The 22,587-nt window shown below is 37.3% G+C and overlaps 1 protein-coding gene across 4 annotated transcripts in view; it reads right to left on the bottom strand.

Moving 5' to 3' along the window:
- Positions 1 to 6,650: 6,650 nt before the first annotated feature.
- ST18 (ST18 C2H2C-type zinc finger transcription factor) overlaps positions 6,651 to 22,587 on the bottom strand; it is a 47,537-nt gene continuing 31,600 nt past the window's right edge. For all 4 annotated transcript variants that reach the window (XM_042839938.1, XM_042839940.1, XM_042839939.1 and 1 more), the window contains 9 exons: positions 21,111 to 21,173; positions 20,278 to 20,346; positions 15,585 to 15,647; positions 15,412 to 15,492; positions 14,305 to 14,526; positions 11,519 to 11,607; positions 9,975 to 10,078; positions 7,728 to 7,871; positions 6,651 to 6,930 (listed from right to left, as the gene is read on the bottom strand). In XM_042839938.1, coding sequence (XP_042695872.1) covers positions 6,790 to 6,930; positions 7,728 to 7,871; positions 9,975 to 10,078; positions 11,519 to 11,607; positions 14,305 to 14,526; positions 15,412 to 15,492; positions 15,585 to 15,647; positions 20,278 to 20,346; positions 21,111 to 21,173 — 976 coding nt within the window. In that variant the 3' untranslated portion in view covers positions 6,651 to 6,789. The remainder of the gene's footprint in view (positions 6,931 to 7,727; positions 7,872 to 9,974; positions 10,079 to 11,518; positions 11,608 to 14,304; positions 14,527 to 15,411; positions 15,493 to 15,584; positions 15,648 to 20,277; positions 20,347 to 21,110; positions 21,174 to 22,587) is intronic.

The raw sequence follows: 22,587 nt of genomic DNA, 5'->3' as shown, positions 1-22,587 counted from the left end.
GTGGGTGCTCACAGGGTGGGGAGGAGGCTCGTAGCAAGTGCCTGAATTCCTCCCCACCACCAGTCCTACCAGTAACCCAACCCAGGAAGGAGATCATGCTGGCAGAGCTAGTATCACACTCCTGCTCTCTCTGTTCTGTGACACAACAGCAAGACCAAAAGTGTGTGTGTATACGTACATATATATACTTATATATTTCACAAAACAGGAAAAGACTCATGTATGGAAGCCAAAGTGGCTCTGTACTGAGCAGAGGTGTTGCAGTCTGGCACCCTTAGGTGTCATTGTTTTAGGAAGTTGTTGGAGTGCGTCCAGAGGAGAGCCACACAAATTATCCAAAGGATGGAACACCTCTCCTACATGGACAGGCTGAGAGAGCTGAGGCTGTTCAGTCTAGAGAAGAGAAGGGTCCAGGGAGACCTGAGAGTGGCCTTTCAGTTTCTAAAGGGGGGTTATAAGAAAGAAGGGGACTCTTGTGATAGATAGAACAAGGTGACATTGGTTCAGCCTAAAAGAGAGGAGATTTAGACTGGATATAAGGAAATTATTGGATATAAGGAACAAATTACTCACATTAAGGTTGATGAGGCACTGGCACAGTTTGCTCAGAGGAGTGGAGGCTCCGTCCCTGGAGGCATTCAAGGTCAGGGTGAATAGACATAAGGAAGAACTTTTTCTCTCATAGAGTGGTCAGGCACTGGAATGGCTTCCCAGAGAGGTGGTGGAGTCGCCGTCCCTGGCAGTGTTCAAGAGGTGTCTGGATGACGTGCTGCATGATATGGTTTAGTGCTTGTGGTGGCAATGGTGATGAGGAGACGGTTGGACTGATGATCTTGTAGGTCGTTTGCAACCTTGTGATTCTATGATTCTATGATTCTATGATTCTACGAATGGGACTCTGAGCAACCTGATCTAGGTGTGTAAGTGCCCCTGTTCATCGCGGCAGAGTTGGACTAGATGACCTTTGAGTCCCTTCTAACTCAAAGGATTCTATGATTCTATGATGTCTGTTCTGTGCCCTGTCTGTGTTTCTGTCACAATGATTGCAAAAGCAAGAATCCCTGATTGCCTGCCTAGTTCAAATATTTACATTCATGTGTAAGACTTGTAGTGCTCACATTCTTTGACACCACACCAGGCATGAGAAGTGCACCTTTCTGTCTGAGCTTGCATAGGCTGCTGCTGACAGGCTAGGCTGTGATTCATGTCCTTGCCAATCAGAGCATGGAGCAGCTGAGCTTCCCTCCGCTCCCTCTTACAGTGAATCATTTTACTCTTGTAGCAATCAGCTGATTTCATACTAAATCCATATGAGATGCATTATCTCAAATAAAAATGCTTATGCTTTTATAGTCCTTACTTTAGTTGTTTTGAAACTTGATTTCTCTATTTTGAAAATGTAGTTGCAGCCTGAACAGCAGTGCTGGCTGGAAGATATATTCAAGTATACCAATCATAGGAATAAAATGTAGACCCTGTTAATGCCTTAGGAGAAAAAGAATAAAAAGAGAAAAACATAGATGATGGGCTGCGTGTAAGTACTGATTAAGTGGAGTTTTAAATCAAATGTGGGGATTTGTTCTGAGCCTGCAGAGTACAATGCTGAGCCACTTCTGATGGGCACAGGAACTTACCTGGATGCAGTAGATTTGAATGACTTCACTGGTACCATTCAGCATCCTGAAAAACCACCAGATTAGTAATTTATAATTACTGCAATCGAGACATTTGATATACAGTGTGGTGTTGCAGATATCTTTCATCTAACACAGCCCATATTACTCAAAAGGCTGAGCCTGAGGGATAGCTTCCCAAGCTGCCGTTTCCTCATTGGACTGCTGAATGCACAGGACTTTCACTCGCAGCAGTCGGCACTGAAATCCCCCAAGCAGCACTTCCGTGCAAAGAGCTGGGCTCTTCAGCCTGAGGAGACAGTGCTGTGCTTTTCTCTGAAGGAATTTGATTTATACACATTTTTCCAGTAGGTTTTCATGAGCTTTTTAAAACCTTCTTTCCTTCCTTAACATGCATAAACAGATATCAGTATGAAAAAAGCCCAAAACTTTCCCAGTTCTGGGCAATTAACTCCTGAAGTAACTAAATTCTTCCTGCTTCTAAAGGATCACATGAATTTCATTCCAACAAATTTGAAATGAATGTAGAATCTGGTTCCTAATCCAGATTTTGACTACTGTGTCAGAAATAATCAGGGACTGCACAGTGATTGTACATATGATTGTAATTAGAGAAGATTGCATGCCATGGACTCTAAGCCGTAGTTCCAGCTTCAGTAACAACTGACAGGGAACTGTCTGTACAGATGCTATCTTCAGTTAAATAAGGAATTAAATTTGGTCCTTTGTTTTTTCTTATTGCTTTCCTTCAGAATTTTAAAGATATTATGTACAGACATTGAAAGAGGAGCTTGGTAGGAATTAGAATTAGGCTTGGTGTAACATAGAAGATGTTTTACTCTTCAATACTAGGGATGGGTACAAAAACCTGCTGAGAATTTTTGGATGCTGTGTAATCTGAATTGGCCATAAGAAGGGAATTTGGAAAAATCCCTGCTTAGCAAAAATAGCTGAGCCTCCAGCTTCTAAAAATGTGGCCCCTTCAAAGAGATCTGAAGCTGGGCAACAAAATCACTGATCTAGTTTGAAAAAATCTCATGCAGCAATACTTTCAGAGTGAAAAAATAGCAATTTAAATAGCAAGTGTTATCCCATAGCTGAAAATTCCTGAGAAATTCTTGGACAATATCTGTGGGAACATTTGTTATGAACAAAAATGCAATTGCAGCAATTTGTACCATGAAGTCAGACAGAAAATCAGGCTAATCCTTTATGAAATTATGTGTGAGCTAGGCTGTCTAAAACTCACTAGAGCAAAAGAGACAGAAGAAAACCAAGCCAGAATGAGATACTGAAAGGTAGTGAAACTGGGTCACTGTCCTACATTACACAGTAGCTACATGGAGCTTTATCTATCATCCCACAGCAACCCAAGTGACATGAACAAAGGACTTTGTCAGCTGCAGATCTCCGAGAAACATCCAAGAAATGCAGCTGCACAAATCATAATGCAAACTTTATGAGATAAATGCTGAGGAAGTTAGAATAAATTGCCCAAGAAGAGAGGAAGGATGTGCCTTTTGTCCTGACTCTGCATCATTGCAAGATCACAAATTCCAATCAAGGAAATCTGAAACTCATTTAAAAAAAAAAAAAAAAAAAAAAAAAAGGTACAATATGAATAGGATGAAGGATCTCTGAGTGGAAAAGCCTTGAAGTAACTAGATAGATACGATAAGCCAGCAGGAAAGAAGAGGTGCTTAATTAGTAAATGGAAAGATGATTGCAGTAGAAAACAGAATCTGATTTTGACACTATAGTCTCAAAAACTTTTGCTATGAGCAATTAAGGGACAGGATACAGACCTCTGGAGCTGATAGGACAAGCATATATTGATTGAACTTACTCCCCTTCCTTCTCCTGGATATTTGGAGCTTCAATGCCATTCCAATTAGTTCAACCAATGGCATTTATATATTTTTACTGAAGTAAAAATTTTACATGAAGTAAGCACATGCCTGCCTGTTATAGGCATATTTATAGAACAATTATTCTTGATCTGGTATATTTGAATGCTGACCATGTCATTTTTTCTAGAGTCCATTTTGATTTGTCTCGCAACATCTACTCAAATACATAATATTTGTAAACCAGCTACTTTATCAGCTTTAAAATTTGCCATATTTTCTGAAGAAAATTATTCTTGATTTATCAGTGGAATCTGAGACAAGAAATGTTCCTGAAGCCATCAGCATGAATTCTAAATGAAAATAGCTTGTTTTCAGTACAACTAGCAGTGCAAAAAAAAGAAAGTCCATTAGATACTGGAAGTATCACCTTTCTAAAAGCATTAGATTTTTATTTCTGTAATGTATAAACACTGCACATCTCAGGGAAAATTGCACTGGAACCGTGGGTGGTTCCAAACTGCTGGAAACTTTACAATGGCTTTTATGTTTAAACATAATTTAGCAGCTGTTAAAGGTCAGCACAAATCCTGTACTTTATCAGTGTAAATGATGTCTACAACTGCCAAGAAAAGAATGCAATAAATCATGCAGTGATTATTTTCATTTTTTTTCTTTTTTCCCTTCAAAAATGAAAAGGATCTCTTAAGCAGTTTGCTTTTCTCCTTACTTGAAATTGACAAAGTAAAACACTAATTAAATTACTGATACCAGAAATTTACTTACAGGGATGACACGTTTTGTACACAAAGCAAGTAAAACATCTGACACATTGTATAGTGCCAGGTGCAGTTAAGAATGTGTAATACAAGTCTGCATCTAGAGGCTAAAATAACCAACAAACTTGCTGCAATGTTTCATTATCAATTTTATTTCCTACCATACACCAAATGTACAGCACAGAACACAATTTCGTTGCTTTGATGTAAGAAATATTAATTGTATGAAGAAACAGTATACAAACTACTCCAAATTAAAAAATGCATACATCATTGCTCTTTACAAAAGATCCAATTTACAGTGTAGCTCATAAATGCATTTAAGCACAAAAAAAAAAAGAAAAATGAAAAGAAAAAAAAAATCAGTGCACATTACAAAACACATCAAGTACAAGGGAGGCAAATAAATACAAACATACTTCACAGAACATCCTGAGCAAACAACCAAACACAGATAAATTAACCTGAAGCCAGAGTAAATCATAATAATAAATACATAGGTAAGAGATTTTTTTTTTTTTACTTAAATAAAATATATAACAAATTTGTTAAAATATTTAGTAAATTAAATTTTAGTCTTTGTAATGAGTGAACTCATTTTGTATGCATTTAACAAGTATAACAAATGTTCGCTTTTTGATTTTTTGTCAGCGAGTACAGTAACTTTAATAGCAAATTTTTGTTTGGTGTCTTCCTATTTATATTAGACAGCACGTATGGTAGCTTTTGAAAAACTGATTTAAAAATAAACACAGCTCCTAAGAACATACATTTCCCCCTGTCTAAACTAGGATTGGAGAGTTGAATCAACTCTCAAACAAAAAAGCAAGCTCCACCTAATGCAGAACAGTGACCACAGTGCATGAGAGTTTACTCACTTCTGAATAGTTCTTTTGTGCAGGAACAGTAATAATATAATTGTATATGTCAAGCCTGTGAATGCCATCATATTCAATCTAAATATAAATGAGGCTAATAAAAATAAACACTTTCATTATAGCACGGAAAAATTAAACGCACGCTAGATCCATGTATACATTTACACTGAGGCACATATGCACATGAGGTGTGTGTGCATACAAAAAAGGCAGTTTAGCTGGTTGTTTATACCTTTTTCTTAAAAAAAATAAATATAAAAAAAACTTCTGAAACAATGCTTAATTACTTACAATCCCTGAAATAGACATTGCCTCGGTTATAGCAACCGCTAATTTCTGACGGATTCAGAAACTCCAAGCCCAGGCTAACCAGCGAGGGGGGCACACATGAGCTGCTCTGAACAGCTGCATGTCCCCTCCCCTGTGCCTGGACGTCCTGTAGTGCCTGGTACCCTACTGAAGGACTGGCAACCGACCCAGTATCAGACTAGTCTTGGTGAATAAGGATGGGAGAAACCAATCACTGTGTTGCTACCGTTCGTTCAGTGAGAAGGGCAACACCACTGAGTTGGAGTAATATTCCCCTCCAGACTGCTGCCTTCTTCACTGCTGTTAAGTTCAAACCAGTATTGAATGCCATTTCAGGGGAGATGTGTTTGATTCATTATGTACAAATTCTTGTGTGCTTGGGATGTGTTTGCATTTTTCGGTTCCAAATCCATAGCAATACTGGTCACTTTATTAAAATCTCAACATATCGTACTAAAAGAGTACCAGTCCTATCAAATTATCGTTCTTGTTTAGAGATAATTGTCATTTCCCTCTGTAAGCTAACTCTGAAAAAAACTGCAGTGGTAAAATAAATCTGAAGTTCTCTTGAAACATTTTAAATAATCATTCGCATAGGCTAAATCACACAGCCAAGTCAAGTGCTTTGCTGATTGCTATATTTCATTATTGCTAACGTATTCTTTAACACACTGTTTTCCAGCATACTGTGCTTTTAAGAGCCCGAGTTCCCCACTAGTGGGCACCATTTATCTTCTCAGTCCATGCATCTTCACATCTCATGTTACTGCAAACCCATTTTTGATAAAAAGCCATTATAAAAAAGCAGGATGTGAGGAAAATAAAACTAGAACCACAGTTCCGTCATTTGTTACTCATAGCTTTTTTTCTTCCTGTACAAACCCAGCAAGTTATTTAATTTACAGTATAACTTTCAGTCTATTTAAAATCCCATTGGAAAATAAATTAATAAACACATTTGTAAAAATATGGCAGGCCGCAAAAATGCTGTTAAAAGATAAAAAAAAAACCAAACTCTTTGATTAGAAATAAATAAAAAATATAAAAAATAGTCACACACACTTTTTACATTCACTTTACAAAAACTGAGTGCAAAAGAAGAAAAAAAAAAGAATTGTACTGAAATAAATATAATATACTAACAGAGTGCATTGCTGTTAATACAAATAGTCTGTTGTGTTTTTATTCTTTTTTTATGTCAGCTGGGAAAAAATTAGTGCAATGTTGCAATTGTAAATGCAGCATGGCAACCTACACCCCTTAGCAGTACATGAACTCCTAACAGATCCATCTGGAGTTTACTGCTGTTAAGTAATTTCTGTTGCCCAGCAGCTTTCACATCCTACACATGGATGCCCTTCACTGCCTGTTTGATACTTTCCAGCAGAGCTTTGCATTCGGGGGAATAGTCCCGTTCCAGATTGCTGTACATGTCTGTGAGTGTATTTACATATGCTTCGAAATTCTGCTCACTGATTGGCCCCTAAATGAAGACAAAACAGAGTATAATTGTAGCAGATAAAATGAAGGCCAAAGGAATGCAAACACCCAACTCCAAAGCATAGAAAAGCATTGACATGGCAACTGGGGAGAAGTCATAAACACAGCAGTCATCCAAGATAATAGAGGGACTGTAGAAATTGAGGGATTTTCTTGTGTTGGGGCATCCAAGCACATTCGAGGCAAGAAAATGTTCTGAGATATTATCTTCAGTATAAATTGCTTTTCTATTGAGACCTTATCTATCGAGGCTCTGGGATTATGGTTGACATCCCCGTAATTGTCCTTACCTAATTTACCAGTGCCCTTCTTGAGACTGGGAAAGGAGACTGTATTTCTGCAGACCTAACTACCTTGGTGGATTTGGCCTGTGTTTGGATGACATATAGGACATGGAGTTTTTCAGAGGCAGAGTTTTGTCGGCCTTAAAAGGATCATAGCACTGAGCTCAGTGAAAGAGGTCAATATTCTGATCTAAGAGTAAAAACAGATTCTCAGTGTGAAATTTTCACACCTTGTGCAGGGGGACACTGAACTGGGGAGGGGTGGAGTAAAAGCTTGTGCAGGGCAGAAACACCATTGTTGGCTCAGTCCTGGAAGCAGCTGAGTCTGATATCAAGCAGAGTCCAAGATCCAGCATCTCCGCGGAGTAAATTAGGCTAAGCAGAGCTCTGCTAATGCAGCTATAGTGCTCCCGTCAGTCCCTGAGCAATCTCATCTGCTTCAGGTGCTGGCAATACAATCTCAAAGAAGGTGCGAAGCCACTGGCTGTGGTCTTACCATCTGTGGAAGCTGAATGTCAGCAAGGCTGGAGATGAGGGCTTGGCTTAAACCAGCTAGCTCCTTCAACAGGCTCTCATTGTTCTGCTCTATGAGTTTGTTCTCTTCTTCTATTGTTTTCAGGTTGGTCTCCATAGACGTGATCTGTAAAATACAGACATCTACAATCAAACAGAACTGTGGCAGTGCTGAGCCCAAACTGGCAGTCACATTGTCACACTGTGGGTCTGAAACTCAGGCACTTTTTAAAGGATGGATATAACCTCTCCATAGAATAATCACAGCAAGTTGTGTTCAGTCTGAATCAATGGATTTTGCTGTGGTTTCACAGAGAAACCCTGTGTCAGTGAGGCACCGGAGAGCACTTTGAGCAGGGAAATGAGGTCAGAGGGGAAAGGGGATACACTGGGATGGAGAGTGGCCTCAGGGATGGTGGAAGGTAGAAGAAAGGAGGCTGATGATGTTTGCATTGCTGACTTGCTCTTAAAGTATTCCCTGCTGATTGCCCACAATGGTCATGACACAGCTTTTAGTTGTTATGCTACCTCCCTGCCTCACTGCTTAGTGGAGGGTAGAGCTGCGAGCTGCCTGGTTAGCAAGAAAAAAAAATCAGTGGAATGGATGGAATGGAATGTGATGGAATCAGTGGGAGAAAAATTAAGCAGGAAGGAAATTGAGAGGCTGAGTGTGTGATTGCTGAGATCTCTGAGGAACAAAATGGAAACACCAGGTGTTTAAAAACAGCATAAAAATATTCCTGAGGTAGTGAAATGGTATAATTTCTGCATGAGAGCAGAAGGCGATACTGAGCTGTGAAAGTTCATATGTCAAAAGTTGTGCTGAAAAACAGAAGGATGCAATGGCAGGGCCTGGTGCTTCACCCAATGCAGCCACTGCCAAGGCTGCCCATGGCCCTGGAAGGGACAATGCAATGGCACAGCTGCAAGTGTTAGACCCACTCTCTCCTTGTTAGGACGACACCTCTCTGCACTGCTTAAATCTCTCCTTGTTTTGGTCAGTTTAGTTTCCTTCATCACACTGCCCAGACCCAGACTGCCCTCAGGAAGAGGAGCCCTGTTTGTCTACACCCCTGATGCCTGTCCTATGGAGCGTGCTCCAGGCAGCCAAGCACCTGATCCGGGGAGATTAAAAGGGGATAGAGCAAAGCCCTGTAGCAAACACATTGCTGCAGATGTAGTTCAGGCTTTGCTAATTAGACTGTCTTCAATCTTGAGTAATTCAGAGGAGAAAACTAGCTGCATAAATTAGGCCATCTCTGTTCAAACAGAGAGAACTGAAAGCAGCGTCCAGAAACACTGAAAAAAACCTCACTGCTATTCGGTTTGGGATGGACACAAGCATTGCAGTATGGTTGCGTTTATACTCAGTGCAGGTGGTATAAACTTTGCCTGTGTTTAAACTATACACTCTCTGGATATTATAAAAACAGCATGAATCAGCACTGAGAGCATTCTGCAAATGAGGGCTGTGGCTGCACTCTGCTCTGGATCAGTTTAGACTTGCATTCTGTTACCAGATCTATTCTTATTTAGGAATTATTCTCTAAAAATCTTATTGTTCCTAAAATAATGAGCTCTTATTTCAACCTGATTTACCGGGGTGAACACTCAGGTGCATGCAGAAGTCCCTTTGTGGAGGAACATTCTCCATAGAACCACAGTCGGCACCTGGAGGCTAATGCCATATTGCCAGTTTACAAAAGAATGACAGTGAATGCCGTTTCCACAGCTCCCCCTTCAACTAATCTGCCCTACCAGTTAACAAGAGGCATCCATTCTTTACCAGCTGTTGCCTGGGGGCAAAATTCGAACTATTTGAGTAACTGCCAGTTTTTTAAGTACAAAACAACAAAACTCACACGTATTAAAAGTCAGAGCAGGCTCCTGATGCCTTCCCTAGCCCGGGTTCTTACCGCAGTCATGGGATTCTCTGCGGTGTGTTTAACAGAGGTTTGGTCAACAAAGGAAAACGAACGTTTTGTTTGGTAAATATGGTTTCTCTGGTTGCCAAGATTAGCTCAAAAACTGCCATCAACGTATCACTCAGTAGATCTTCATAATAATTCTCAGGAACCTGCTACTTACTTACAGAAAACAGATTAAAAAAAAAAAAAAAAACTTGACAAAAAGGCATTTGGGATTTTTGCAATTTTAAATGCTACAGAGTGAAGAGTATGCTTTTAACCATAGTACAAGAAAAACGAAAACTTCGGCTTTGATGTCATACCTGGGTTTGAAGTTTCATCATGTCAGCTTCAATTTTAAGATTGGATTCATTCAGTTCTTTTATTTCTTCATCCAAATGTCTGATTTCTTCATCACTCTCAATACCTGCAGATAGTTGAAAATATCAATATCAGATGTAAAGTGTTCATATCTAAATGGACGTATGAGTAACAAACAGTGCTACCTGTTGCTGAACAAGAGGGAGATAAAAGGCTTTTGATCAAATTATTGATGTTTAATTTGCCTCTTACTTTGCTTTTATTGACAAAATTGTTTTCTAGTTGTAAAACTCTATATGAGCTGAAACATCTAAGGGAAAATTATTGCTCTCTGAGTTTTTGTATTTGACAGTTCTTTTTTCCAGCTTAACATACAACCACAAACTAGCCAGAGAAAGGAAAAACTTGCACAAATACTTGGGAGGAGGAAAGTATATCATTAAATACGATGGAGCATTTGCAATTTATTTATTTATTTATTTATTTATTTATTTATTTTATTACCTGTTTCTGATCTTTCAGGAAAATATGTGGGGGCAAAATTCTATGTGGAATAATTTAGTGGATCACAGCCTTAGGTATGTGTGAAATGTGAATGATATCAAAAGCTAAAAAACATTGTAGAAAAAAAAGAAGAAAGGAGGACTTTCACATCCCACAAGTTAGGCAGGGAAGAAAATTATCTTTGGACCTTTAGTAAAGTCGTGTTCTAAAAAATATTGAGCAGCTACAGCAGCTGGCAATACATATCTGTCTTTCTGCTCACTATCATTCTGAAACCAATTCCACCTTGAAAAAAGTACCAGGTCTGTTTCTTTTCTAAAATCTACAGCCCTGAACTGAGTCTGCTGGGGAATCAACTTGGGAAATCTGTCAGTAGCAATTCCTCCCCCACAGATAATGTGGACAGAGATGCACATGAAAGCAAAATCATTTGCCCAATGTAACACAACTGTAACAGAACTTTTGCTCAGCTATTGGAAGCATAAAGGCAAGTTCCTTTCATCCTGGCTCAATGCCCAGGTTTCTAAAGCATGTTTTATAAGAAAGTAATATTATATTGTATCTATTTGGTAGTTGCTCCTTTACTCTTACTATAAGGATTAGCAAAATTTTCAAAGTACTGCACAGAAACATGTAGTATTAAAGTTAAAAAGAGGAGTCAAAGAGGAGTCAACTTACACATGCAATTTATCTCCCTTCTACGTTAGCCTAACCATTAGCTAACATCAGCTAGCTCTTCTGATCTGTAACTAATAATTTATTACTAATTACAATAGCAAGAGCACCTCCAAATTAATAATAATAATAATAATATTCTGAGATAAAAGATCATACTCCCAAATTTTGAATTATCATGCTGTAAATGAGTTGAATTTTATAATCTTTCACGCAAAGATTTTTGTTATTCAAGTTTAGTTATTGCTAGAGACAACTGAAAGGGGTGACAGTTAATGCCAGAATGGCATCAAGGAGCCTGAGTATAAATGGGAGACCAGGCCCTTCTATCTGAATAAATGTCATCATCTTTTACAGATCTCCTTACCACCACTTGCTTTAAGCTTGATAGTCATTAACTCTTCCGAAATTTTGCCCTTTTTTATGGCTTGTGCATTCAGAGGACAACCAGATAGACTGAAACAGATAGGAAAAAAAACATTAGCACCCACTTGAAAGTGGCAACAATCCTTTCAGGCAATATTATCATGCACTTGGACAGACCTCTGTATCTAAGGTCACATCAGTATCTCCATTATAGCATAGCTTCAGGGAATGACATAACTCATAAAGAGCTATTTAACTGCATATTCCAGCCTGAAAATTGGAACAGATATCTCAACCAATAAGTAAACAACATTTAAGCATATTTCAGAATAATCAAAAGAGAATTGGGAGCTATTGTAAAGTTACATGGAAATGCATTTACAGAATTCTTGAAGTTCCAGCACTTATAAACAAATAAAAACTCTATTGTTTCTATTGAGTGATTATGCTTCAGAGGAGAGTGGCAGATGGTCCTTTAAAATGGCAAGTTTACCATTCTTAAAAAAATAAATTGTTAATGGGTTGATTTCCACAGCACACATTTATTGCATTATTTTGTTGATATATAATAATGATCAATACAATAATAACTCTGGGTATACCCTATAGACCATAATAGCTTTTTTGAATGGTTCTATTATATAATGTTTGCTTTTTAACCACTGTTCACATTAAATTATATTTTGCTATTTCAGTGCTTACAATTTCATCAGCTGGTAATTATCTGAGGCAATTTTTATTGCCTACTAAAGGGCTAAGATGAATTGCACTGTCTTAAAAATAACAAAGAAGAAATACCACATGCTGAAGAACTGGCAAAAGGCTTTGTATTTAGATGTAGCCAAGTAAGGAACGAAGGCAAAACTTTTCCTAGTACTATTTTTATTTATTTTTATTTTATTATTACTATTATTTGGTGAAAAAAGAATCCTATTCAACATGGTGTTTCCACAGAGGAAATGAATAAGTCAATAAATAAATAAGAAAAAACTTTGGAAGGTTTAAGTTTGCTTCCTGCCTGCTTAGCTAAATGTGCTAGTTTTCCATTTCTGGTATCGGTCTGGAGCTCAGCCCAGAGCTGTCATTGTCTCAAAGTCATTGGGTGGTTTGTCGGGTTTCAAGTGTGTTAGGTAAGGATATAACATCATAAACCTATGCTAATTATATGATCTTAAGAGTGATCCAGCCTCTAGTAGGACAGAAGTAATCTAAGAGACCAATTTTTTATTCTATTGGTTTGAAGGTGTCATATTGTGTAGTATGAGTTAATTAGCCCCAATTTTTAATAGTATTGTAATGTAAACACTTTACCATGCTCATAAATTTAGGATAACAATGGACAAATCTACTGCTTTGGAGGTTTCTTCTCTGCTATAAATAAATTGGCATATGAACAGTTCACAACTCTTCAAGGAATTTATCTCTCAGCATTCCCATCATGGTCTGATTCCACTACATCTGCTATACAGATGAGGCATTGGCATTAAAAGTTAATGCTCATGTGTAGGCTGCCTAAAATTTCAGTGAAGGATTTGTGATATACTTTTCCATCCTGGGTGGTTGTTTCTGAGGACTGGCAGTCTCCCATTATCAAACGCTACATAATGAGAAATGGGTGCAGAGCAAACAGTTTGACTCTTGAGCCAATGAATCCACCACAACCACAAAACTTTGCTGCAGACAGAACTGGGAATAGGTCACTCAAACAGCAGGACATTGTCCTAGCAGCTGAGCTAAGAGTTCTGTGTAACTGTATTACAACCAAATAAGGAAAAACAAAGTCTTGTGCTGAGTTGGGAGTGGGCTGGGGCAGAGCCACAGGCTTGAGGCTGAGATAGAGAAAAGTGTTAGGAAAAGGATTGGCTCACCAGAATGAACATAAGGGTTGAAAGGAAAGGGAAAAGTAAGAGCAATGGAGCTTGCTGGGGAACCTTTAAACAACCACTTTCAGAGGCTGTGAAATTTGAGCACACAGTTCTGCTGAATCATACTGAACTTCCTCCGACTGAATTGGTTCAGATTATATTGGACATTCTTGTATTAGAGTACTTGATTCAGAATGTTAAAAAGAAAGCAAAGTAGATGTAAAATAGACATTTAATTCCCTCTGTGCACAGAAAATTAAACTTTACAAAGTAGTATTTCTGATTCTGTAAACGGATTCTTTGAGTAATATTGACTGAACATGTTCAAATGATATTAATGCTTTCATCTTAATATATAAAAATCTGATATTTATTGAACACTGGCTATATGTGTGATTCCTACTTTGTAAAGATAGTTTTGTTTGTAAAATTGTAACAGCAAACTTGTGTGATCCATGAGTTCTGTGTGTTTAATTTTTTGGGCAGTTCTAGTGATTTAAATACAAAGTTTATGAAAACAAGTTTGCCACTGGTAAAAAGATTAAATAAATGCAGACATTGCTCTTGCTTAATCCCTTTTGTTGACATTTCAATGATATTTGAATTTTCTATAAAAGATACACAGATCCAACTCCATATTTGCCTAGGACAGAACTCTTATTAAATTTTAAATCATATAGAAACTGTTAATCTGAATAAAAAGACCTTGGGAAGTCACATTGCTAGGGGAACATAAAATAAGAGTTAAAAGTTGATCCAAGCTGTCTCAAGCTTATTCTGATCCATATTACTTCAGTTTCAATGTAAACTATCTCGTTATTTAAATAACCTCTGCACAATTTATTCAGACTGTAACCTCATTTGTTGCCAATTCAACAGGGGAACTTTAAGGAAAAAGGAAAAAGAAAACACAAAGTTATACCTTCTGTGGGTGACAAAAACATTATTAACATGACCCAGCCCGTTGCAGCCTGGCAAAGGACAGTGTGGCAGCTCTTGTTTGTTCAGTTTCCAGGATAGTGAAGACCCATTGACGGGACTCTCCTTCTGTCTCTTGGCAGCCAAAGGACAACCAGAAGCAGTGCGATGAGAAGTGTATTTACCTGATATGTGACCTTGGCCATCACAGCCTATCACTGGGCATCTACAGAAACACAGCAAAAGAACCCTGGTTTTTATCAGAGACATCTGGTGAAAGCACTCTCAAGGAAGTCTGAGAAAATATGTTCAGCTACTTATGTCACTTTGCATCCGTATATTAACGCTTGGTCCCCAAAGATGCACTATACCTGAGCATTCAATTCATGTCAAGCTGAGTTATGGAGGTTTACCTAATTTTAAGATTAGGCAATGTAAAGTGAAGTTGAACAGCCTAAGAAATGAAACCATTCGTTCAGATAGTATTTTACCAGAAAAGAAAACTGAAATTCTATCATAGACTATAAAACACAACCTGTAGGTATATGAAACATTAGCATTCTCTCTTCTCTGTGTTTTTGACAGGAAGTGGAGGCTGGGCTCAAACATTCTGATCCATGTTACTGGAAAACTCTTGGAAACATATGCAAAGAAAGGAAGAAAGGAAGGTTTAGGATTTTTATTTTTATTTTTATTTTAGTTGCTCGGCCACTATTATGCAGTCTCTCATATATCATTAGCAAGCAGTAAGAAAATTAATAAGTGCAACTAAATCTTCATGTCTGTATTCTGGAAGTTATCGGTTACTGATTTTAATGGAATTTGCATTCAAGTAAGGAAGCAGTAAATACTCACTGAATTTTCAGTTTTCACTTCAAGTGAAATTCTATCAGTTAAATGAGTAGGAATGATACGAGAAAATACAAGTCTTCCTCGCTGTTCAAGCTCCGATGTGATGGACTCCATCAGCTTCACTAAAAACTGAAGCAGTTGGTTTGGCTTCAGCTATTGGGCTTATTGTCAGGTGGGCTGGGTAATTCCTATGATGTTTCATCCCTTCTGCTCTTACTGTTTATTCCCCCTTCACAACGACTTACACATTTGTACTCACTTAAGTTCAGGGTCTTCTTTTTCATCCTTGGAAGGAGTCACTTTGATACCACCTTTTCTGGCACGGGGACAACCAGATAAGCTGCAAGGACACAGAATAAAATCCACCTCGTTAGGATGCTGCTTGCCAATAAACCCAAGTGCTGCAGTCTCAATTCATGGGACAGTGCTTACCTTCTGTGTGATGCATAGTTCCCAGTCACGTGGCCAGAACCATCACAACCAGGTGTCGGGCACCTATAGAATAATATACTTACATGACTTTGAAGATAGCAGTAAATAACATGTATTTGGTGCTTCTTGTCTAGAGTGAGAGAAAGCTTCCACCATATAGCTTTTGTTGAGTAATTAAAGCTAATTCTTGTTGATTTTTTTTTTTAATGTGCAAAATACTTTTTTTTTTTTTAATATAATTGAATTTTAGTAAGGAACATTAAACGTACTGCATAAGATATATGGAATTAAGCAATTCATAACACTGTTTGCACCAAACATTTTTCCTTGCACAGAGCCAAACAAACAAGCAAAAAGCCGATTGATATAGATCTATTTGTAAATTTACTGTATGTATTTGTTTGTTATCCTTCTGATATTCACAGGTATGGATGCAAATAAGCACTTTGCCAGTATTTACAAAAGGGAAAATGGAAGCAGAGAAGCAGTTTTACTTTTGTACATCAATAGAGTTAGTGTGATAGCCAGAATTTGAATTTAGTAGCTTGTATATTCCTAGCACTGTAATTATACAACAGGATATCTATTTAACTCTAGATGCAACTGGATATTCAGCTTGGCAATTGGATTACGTTTCCATCTCATAGTTAAGGGGTTTTGTGTGTGTGTGTGTGCGCAAAAAATAGAAGCCTTTCAAGAATGAATATTTAGTACTAAATCATCCATACAATGAAAATAAACAAATTTGCCTGTTAATGTATCATTGCTGGTGATCTGGTACTAGTACTACATGAAAAGTGGGCTCCCAAAGCCTACTGCAGTCAATAGGTCTTTCCACTGACTTCTGGGGGTTTGGGAACAGGACCCTACTGACATCACTTTCTACTGGTGAAGCAGTCATTCAAACTGATTTTTTTTTGGTCATTTGTTGTCATTTTTTTCATTGAATTTGTATATGTGTGGGTTTTTTTTAGAGAAACATGCCTCAATACAGGAAGGAGCATAAGGAAAATATTTACCTTTAGAAGTAGTGCCAGCCATTTCCACATTTCTGTGCTCTACAGCACCAGGTTGTTATGTTAATCATCCCTAAAGGCCTCTTAAATACTATGATTTTTACAGAGTTTCAGAATTACAGAAGTTTTGCCAAACAATCTTGACTGAACCATTATGGAATCTTGTATGGATCTTGGTTGTTACTGAATCTTGGCCAAGATGACAAGATGGGTGATTTGATCAGTTGTTTTTACACTGTCACAGAAAACTTCTACATGTATAACTGTAGTATCATGTCTACGTGTGCACTTGCATCTTTGAATATTTGAAAATGCTTTTCTTTTGGACATGACCAGATTTACTCAGTGATTCAAGTAGAACTCAGCAAATAATTTCAAGTGAAGAAAGTGAAAACTGTTTATTTTTGTATGTTTGTTTGTTTTAAGTAACAATTTCAAAACATTTCATGATGATATTTTCTGAACAAAAGTATTTGGGCAGAATAATATGCTTCACAATGACAGTAAAGGTAGAGTTGTGGGTTGCAGAGTGCCAGATATGCTTGACTGTTCAGCTAAATGCTGACCTATCTGAGCATATGACAAGAACTGGGCACAATGTTATGTGAAGCAGGCAATTAGGGCAGATGTCTGGAGGGTGTGAATGCTCACCAGTAAAGCCAGAATACCTGCCAAATACTATGGGTATTAATTTGGGCTACTTGTTTTATCAGATGATCACAGATGGAAGAGTTGTCTGTATAGACTGCACCCAGATTTTAATCTACCAAGAGCTCTTTATGGAATATATTCACATCATGAGTCTGAGAGTTATGGACATAAAAGTACAGTGAGACAATTTTGAATCTCCCCATTTGCACTTGCTTCCTCAGGTAGCAGTTAGACTAACTAGATTGGAATTCAAAGCATTCTTGAGAATGTTAAAGATATGAAGGTAAGATATTAATAATATTGTGATATTTCACAACACAAGATATACCAACAATGCATTGCCTTTCAGTCAGTGGTAATGTGGATCTTGATCAGCTTTAAACTGGCTGATGAGTTTGAACTGATGCCCCAGCTTAGGGAGTTACTGTGGAGAGCCAAAGAAAATCACATTTGTGTTGGAGAGCCAGAGGTCACAGGATCTCAAGTTAAACGATGTCAGCTCTTGAATGGGTGTAGGTTACAGATTCTTTTACACTTCATCAAGTTTGTTTTCTAAGAACAAATCTCACAGTGATTTCACACAGCAATTTTTGTAACCATGCATCAAGTACCTGTCATTTTGTGCCCCTTTTCAGTGTTCTATCTTTAGGTAGACAAACTACAACTTCACATAAAATTGATACACTCAGCTGAGAATCTAGAAGCACTTCTGATACTTCTACCGATGGTAAAGCTCTAAGAAATTGTTGGATAGGAACTTTACCTAAGGCAAACCCACACAAGTCACTTAAAAAGGGTAATGATTAGAATGCTGCTGTTGATGGAATATGCATAACTTATCAACTTGGTATGTGGAATCTACCTATTTCCTAACGTTTCTGAACTCTAATTAGATATTCTTATATAGTATACTTTTAAACTTGTTTAAGGTTTGATAAGCAGCTCTTTGGTGAAATGAAAGTGAATTAAATCACAACTCTCTGTAATAGCTTAAAAATCCTTCATCAACATTCGTGTATTTTAATTCAACCATCTTAAATTGTGCAGTGCAATGAGAATTTCTCAGATATTATATTTCTTGAATTTGACTGATTTACTTTTTGAGCAGATATTCCTTATTTCTCAACTGCAGATCACATGGAAGCCTTGTATCTTTGCTGGCTTAGAGATTCACAGTTAAAGCCAAAATCATATCTTGATTCTGGCAAATTAAACACGAATAACATTTGGAAAAAATACACAGCTTTTTCTTCTTCACGCCTAACTACATGAGGGTACGTTGGTGGCCTGATTCTATGAGCATTATGCCCTTTACTCTCATCTCTGTGAAGTAAAACTATTGATATCACTATACTATACTAAAAGCAAAAGATTTCATTTAGTTGTTATCAAAAGCAGAATTTTGTTTAAAATTTCACCTGAATTACATTTGCAGGAAGCTAAAATAAGTTGGTACATTTGTGGAAAATGATTTTATTTCGCCCTTTTCCCTTTTGCAAATTGTCTGTGAACAGATTTTGATTTTTGCTCTTTTCTAGCTAATTGAAATTAAATGCTAAGTGCATTATGCAACATATTTCTGTCTGTGAAACGTTCATGAACTTTGACTTTGTCTTTCACAACTCACTTATAATACATGGCGTACAATGTGCAGTTTGTCATTTAAGTCATATGCTGTTGCTCCTCTTTCCTTATGGCATGACCAAAACTCTAGAAGCTTTAGTGGAAAAATAACCATATTGGTATGCAAATTTCTTTATTCACACATGAATATGGGGGGGAGGGGCTGCATGAAGAGCAACTATTCAAAATATTTGTGTGAGTGTCTATGTATGGCAGAAAGCCAGAAAAAGCAGGGACAAATACATATGACTCAGCAAATGATTTCAAATTTGTCAGCATTTTCACAAGTCAGTTCCCTGCTTCTTGTGCTGCTCTTTTAAAAAAATACTAAAATTAAATTTTATACATTTGAGACTCAATAAAATACTGTGCCAGTATGTTAGTTTCCCTAATAAATTTCAGAACTGCTTCAAGCAATTGCCCATATAAATGGACCTTTTTTGCCATTTTGATGCACCTCTAGCAGGTTCACGTCCATAGCTACCATCAGTTCATTCTTTTTTTTTTAATTCATGTTATTGGACTAAAGAATGAGACCACTAGTATTTGATCTATGTAAGCTAACTTGTGACTAAGCACTGAGCCAAATCTATGTGTAATCAGTACAGTCATAAACATCATCTTATCAGCATAACTGTGCCATAGTTGGACTTTATTTTCTTCTGTCTGGATTAGGGATGAATGTAAAGGACAGAAAGGATGGTCACGGGATTCTTCTCTTTTTACATGCATCCATGAGATTTCCAAGCCATCTATTACAGGATCCAATTTACAAGATGCAGAGAGAAAGCCATGAAAGAACTCTAATTATCCTTTCCTCTTCCCCATGTCCTTATTGACAAAGGCAATTCAATAACTAGATGACTGGTTGCCAGTGCCTCTCTTGACTACAGATTTTTGAAATATTCATATGTCCCTATACATCTGTCTATATAGCAGAGCCCGCACAGTCCTTTTGTAAGTGACATTTCATGGTGAAAATTATGCCAGCACAAAATCATGTGACTCGATGTCTGCTTCAATGACATTAAACACATAGTATATGGTACTGAATGATAAAAAATGATATGCAGGAATTCTGGTCTAGTTTTTTGATTTATTCTATCTTCCCTAATCAGTGGTATGTCTTCAATATTTTTCTCTTTCTTCCTGAATGAAAAATACTGTTACTCTTAGTGTTTTCAGTATTTTTTCTTCATGTCCTGGCTAATTCATGAAAATGAAGGGACACTAAACAAGAAAGGCAAATTGAGAGAAATAAACTCTGTTTTAATAAGTGAACTTCACTGAAATATTTCATACTTCGCTGCACAGAGTAATTAAAATGAACAACTCAATTACTATAGGGAACATGTTGATCAAAGATAAATAAGAATTACATTTTTACTATTATTAATACTCACTTAAGCTCCTGAGAGTTAGCAGCCATAAGGGATTTTAATGTCTTGTCAGCTAGTGGGCACCCAGAAACACTGAAAAATACAATGTGGAATGTTTCACTGAAACAAAATGTATATATTCTTTTCTTAAAACAACAATTTTTATAAAATCTGTGACTAAAAATAGGAAAAAACCAGACCCTCAACTATTTCCTGTTGACAAAGGAAGAACAATCTATGCCAGACTCTTGAATTACTGAAAACATATATGGTTAAGGCTAGAGCTTTCTAAGTCCCTGTAAAGCATTAAACGGCAATGTGGTGTTATGCAGAGCCCTTTCTGCATAAATGGCAGGTAGAGCATCTGGTCCATGTGGCTGCTTCCATCTTGTTCTCAAAAGGAAACAGAAAAAAATATTGTTTCAACCCCCAGGTAGACAGTAGGCTATTCTAAAGAAATAATTTGCAGCTACAGAATGTATTGGAAGTTCTGTTAATTTCAAAGCCACTTGCAGAAAAAGTTTCTACGGAAACCTTATTTAAAATCCCATCCAATATCTCATCTGTATAGAGAGTGCTTGTTCACTTAGGGAAATGCAACCTCTACTGAATGACTTATCTACATGTCTTTGCTAAGCCATCTTGAGTAATAAGCATATGCTGCCTAAATCCATCAGACTATTGAGTCCAGACCTTCTACAAAATATAAAACAGGAAAAAAGAGACCCTTTTCTGTACGGATTATTTTCTGTAAATTACTTTTGAATACTTATCCATGGTTAGTATATAAAAAAATTTAAATGATAGCAGGTAAAAGTAGCACTATTTCCTGCTTTGGTTTTCCTGTTGTTTCTTACCTGCGGTGTGAGGCATAGTTTCCTGTTACGTGACCGCTACCATCACATCCTGGAGTTGGACAGCTATGCAAAGATGCAGTGAGAGGTTAGAGCATGCACAAGACATCACATAGCTTACCCTGCAATTAAGTACATAACGATATGTAGGACAATCATATTCATTATAACCCATCTCAATATCATCATGACACCACAAAAACTAACAAAATCTACATAACAGTTCTAATTTTCAATTAGTACTTCAAGCACAGAAGGAAAAAAATTCCTATTTCCACCATGCAAATCAGTCAAAACCTTACTTCTTTGATCTATGCAAGTGTGAAACCACCTTGCTTTGCATAGCTTTTTCAGTTACAACTCGGATTCTTGAAAAGAAACTTCACTATTGCTACCAATATTTAACTGCAGTTCATAAATCCTAGAGGTAAAGTTTCCTATCTGATCTTGTGTGTAACACAGGCCTGAGAACAATAATATCCCAAATCATTCCTTTAGCTTCTGACTAAAATAATGCACCTTTTTTTTAGAAATGCATTCAGGATCTTTATTTGCTGTGAGAAATAAGTGAGAAATAGATGCTATGGTTTCTTGCAGAACAGAAAATGTATCAGCTAAATTTCAGAATGAGTGTGTTTTCATGGGATTTTTCACAGCTGAAATGAGAAGTGGCATAAAATTGTACATTTAGCATTTATGTAAATGTAAATGTATATTTACATGTGGTGTACATTTAGCACAATGTATTTTTTTCCTTTATGCCAAGAGATGGAGGCATGTTTGACCAGGAAAAAATGTCATTTTTTCCCTCAATTCAACTTTAGTCATAACTCTGAGATCATTTATCAGATTGATCCCAATTGATCTTCTGCAAGAGTGCAAAAATTGCAAGAAATGCAATCTGTGGGTGGATGAGGAGGAGTGAGTTAAGTATACCCTTCTACAATATTTTAAAACCTCTAACAGCAGCCCTCCATTCACCTCATAAATGGCTGTGTTTCACTGGACGCCAGTGTTTCACTGGGCAATCAGAATCTGTACAGAAACATTTAGCTAGTGCTCCATGAGTAAACCTCAGATCCTCACCTGCCTATTTTCTCTGAAGTGGCAGAATGCTAGGAACTTTTCGAATCTGTAAAAAAGCCTTAGCAAGATATCAGAGCCCACTTCAACCTGAGCAGTGTAGTTTTGGTAAAGAGAATCAGCATGGAAAAATAAGAGGCACATGCAGTAAGATGATATTCATACGGTAGTTCACTGCAAATGAGATAATGGGGTCAATTTTTTTTTCTCTGCAAGTGCTTATGTCATTTTAAAAACTTCCTCATGATGGAGCCACCTGTATTGGATTGTTCTGTATGAGTTTTGAGGCTTAGCGGGATCACAGAAATGCAGTCTGATTCCTGTAATTGCACCTAGATCTGCTGATATATTAAAGCTATTTCTTATTTAATTTTTAGAACAGCTACATCTTAGGTGC

Source organism: Centrocercus urophasianus, unplaced genomic scaffold, assembly GCF_019232065.1.
Source record: "Centrocercus urophasianus isolate 14NV4802_14NV808 unplaced genomic scaffold, USGS_Curo_1.0 seq_11, whole genome shotgun sequence".
Classification (NCBI taxonomy): domain Eukaryota; kingdom Metazoa; phylum Chordata; class Aves; order Galliformes; family Phasianidae; genus Centrocercus; species Centrocercus urophasianus.
This window is presented reverse-complemented; position numbering and strand designations above follow the sequence as displayed.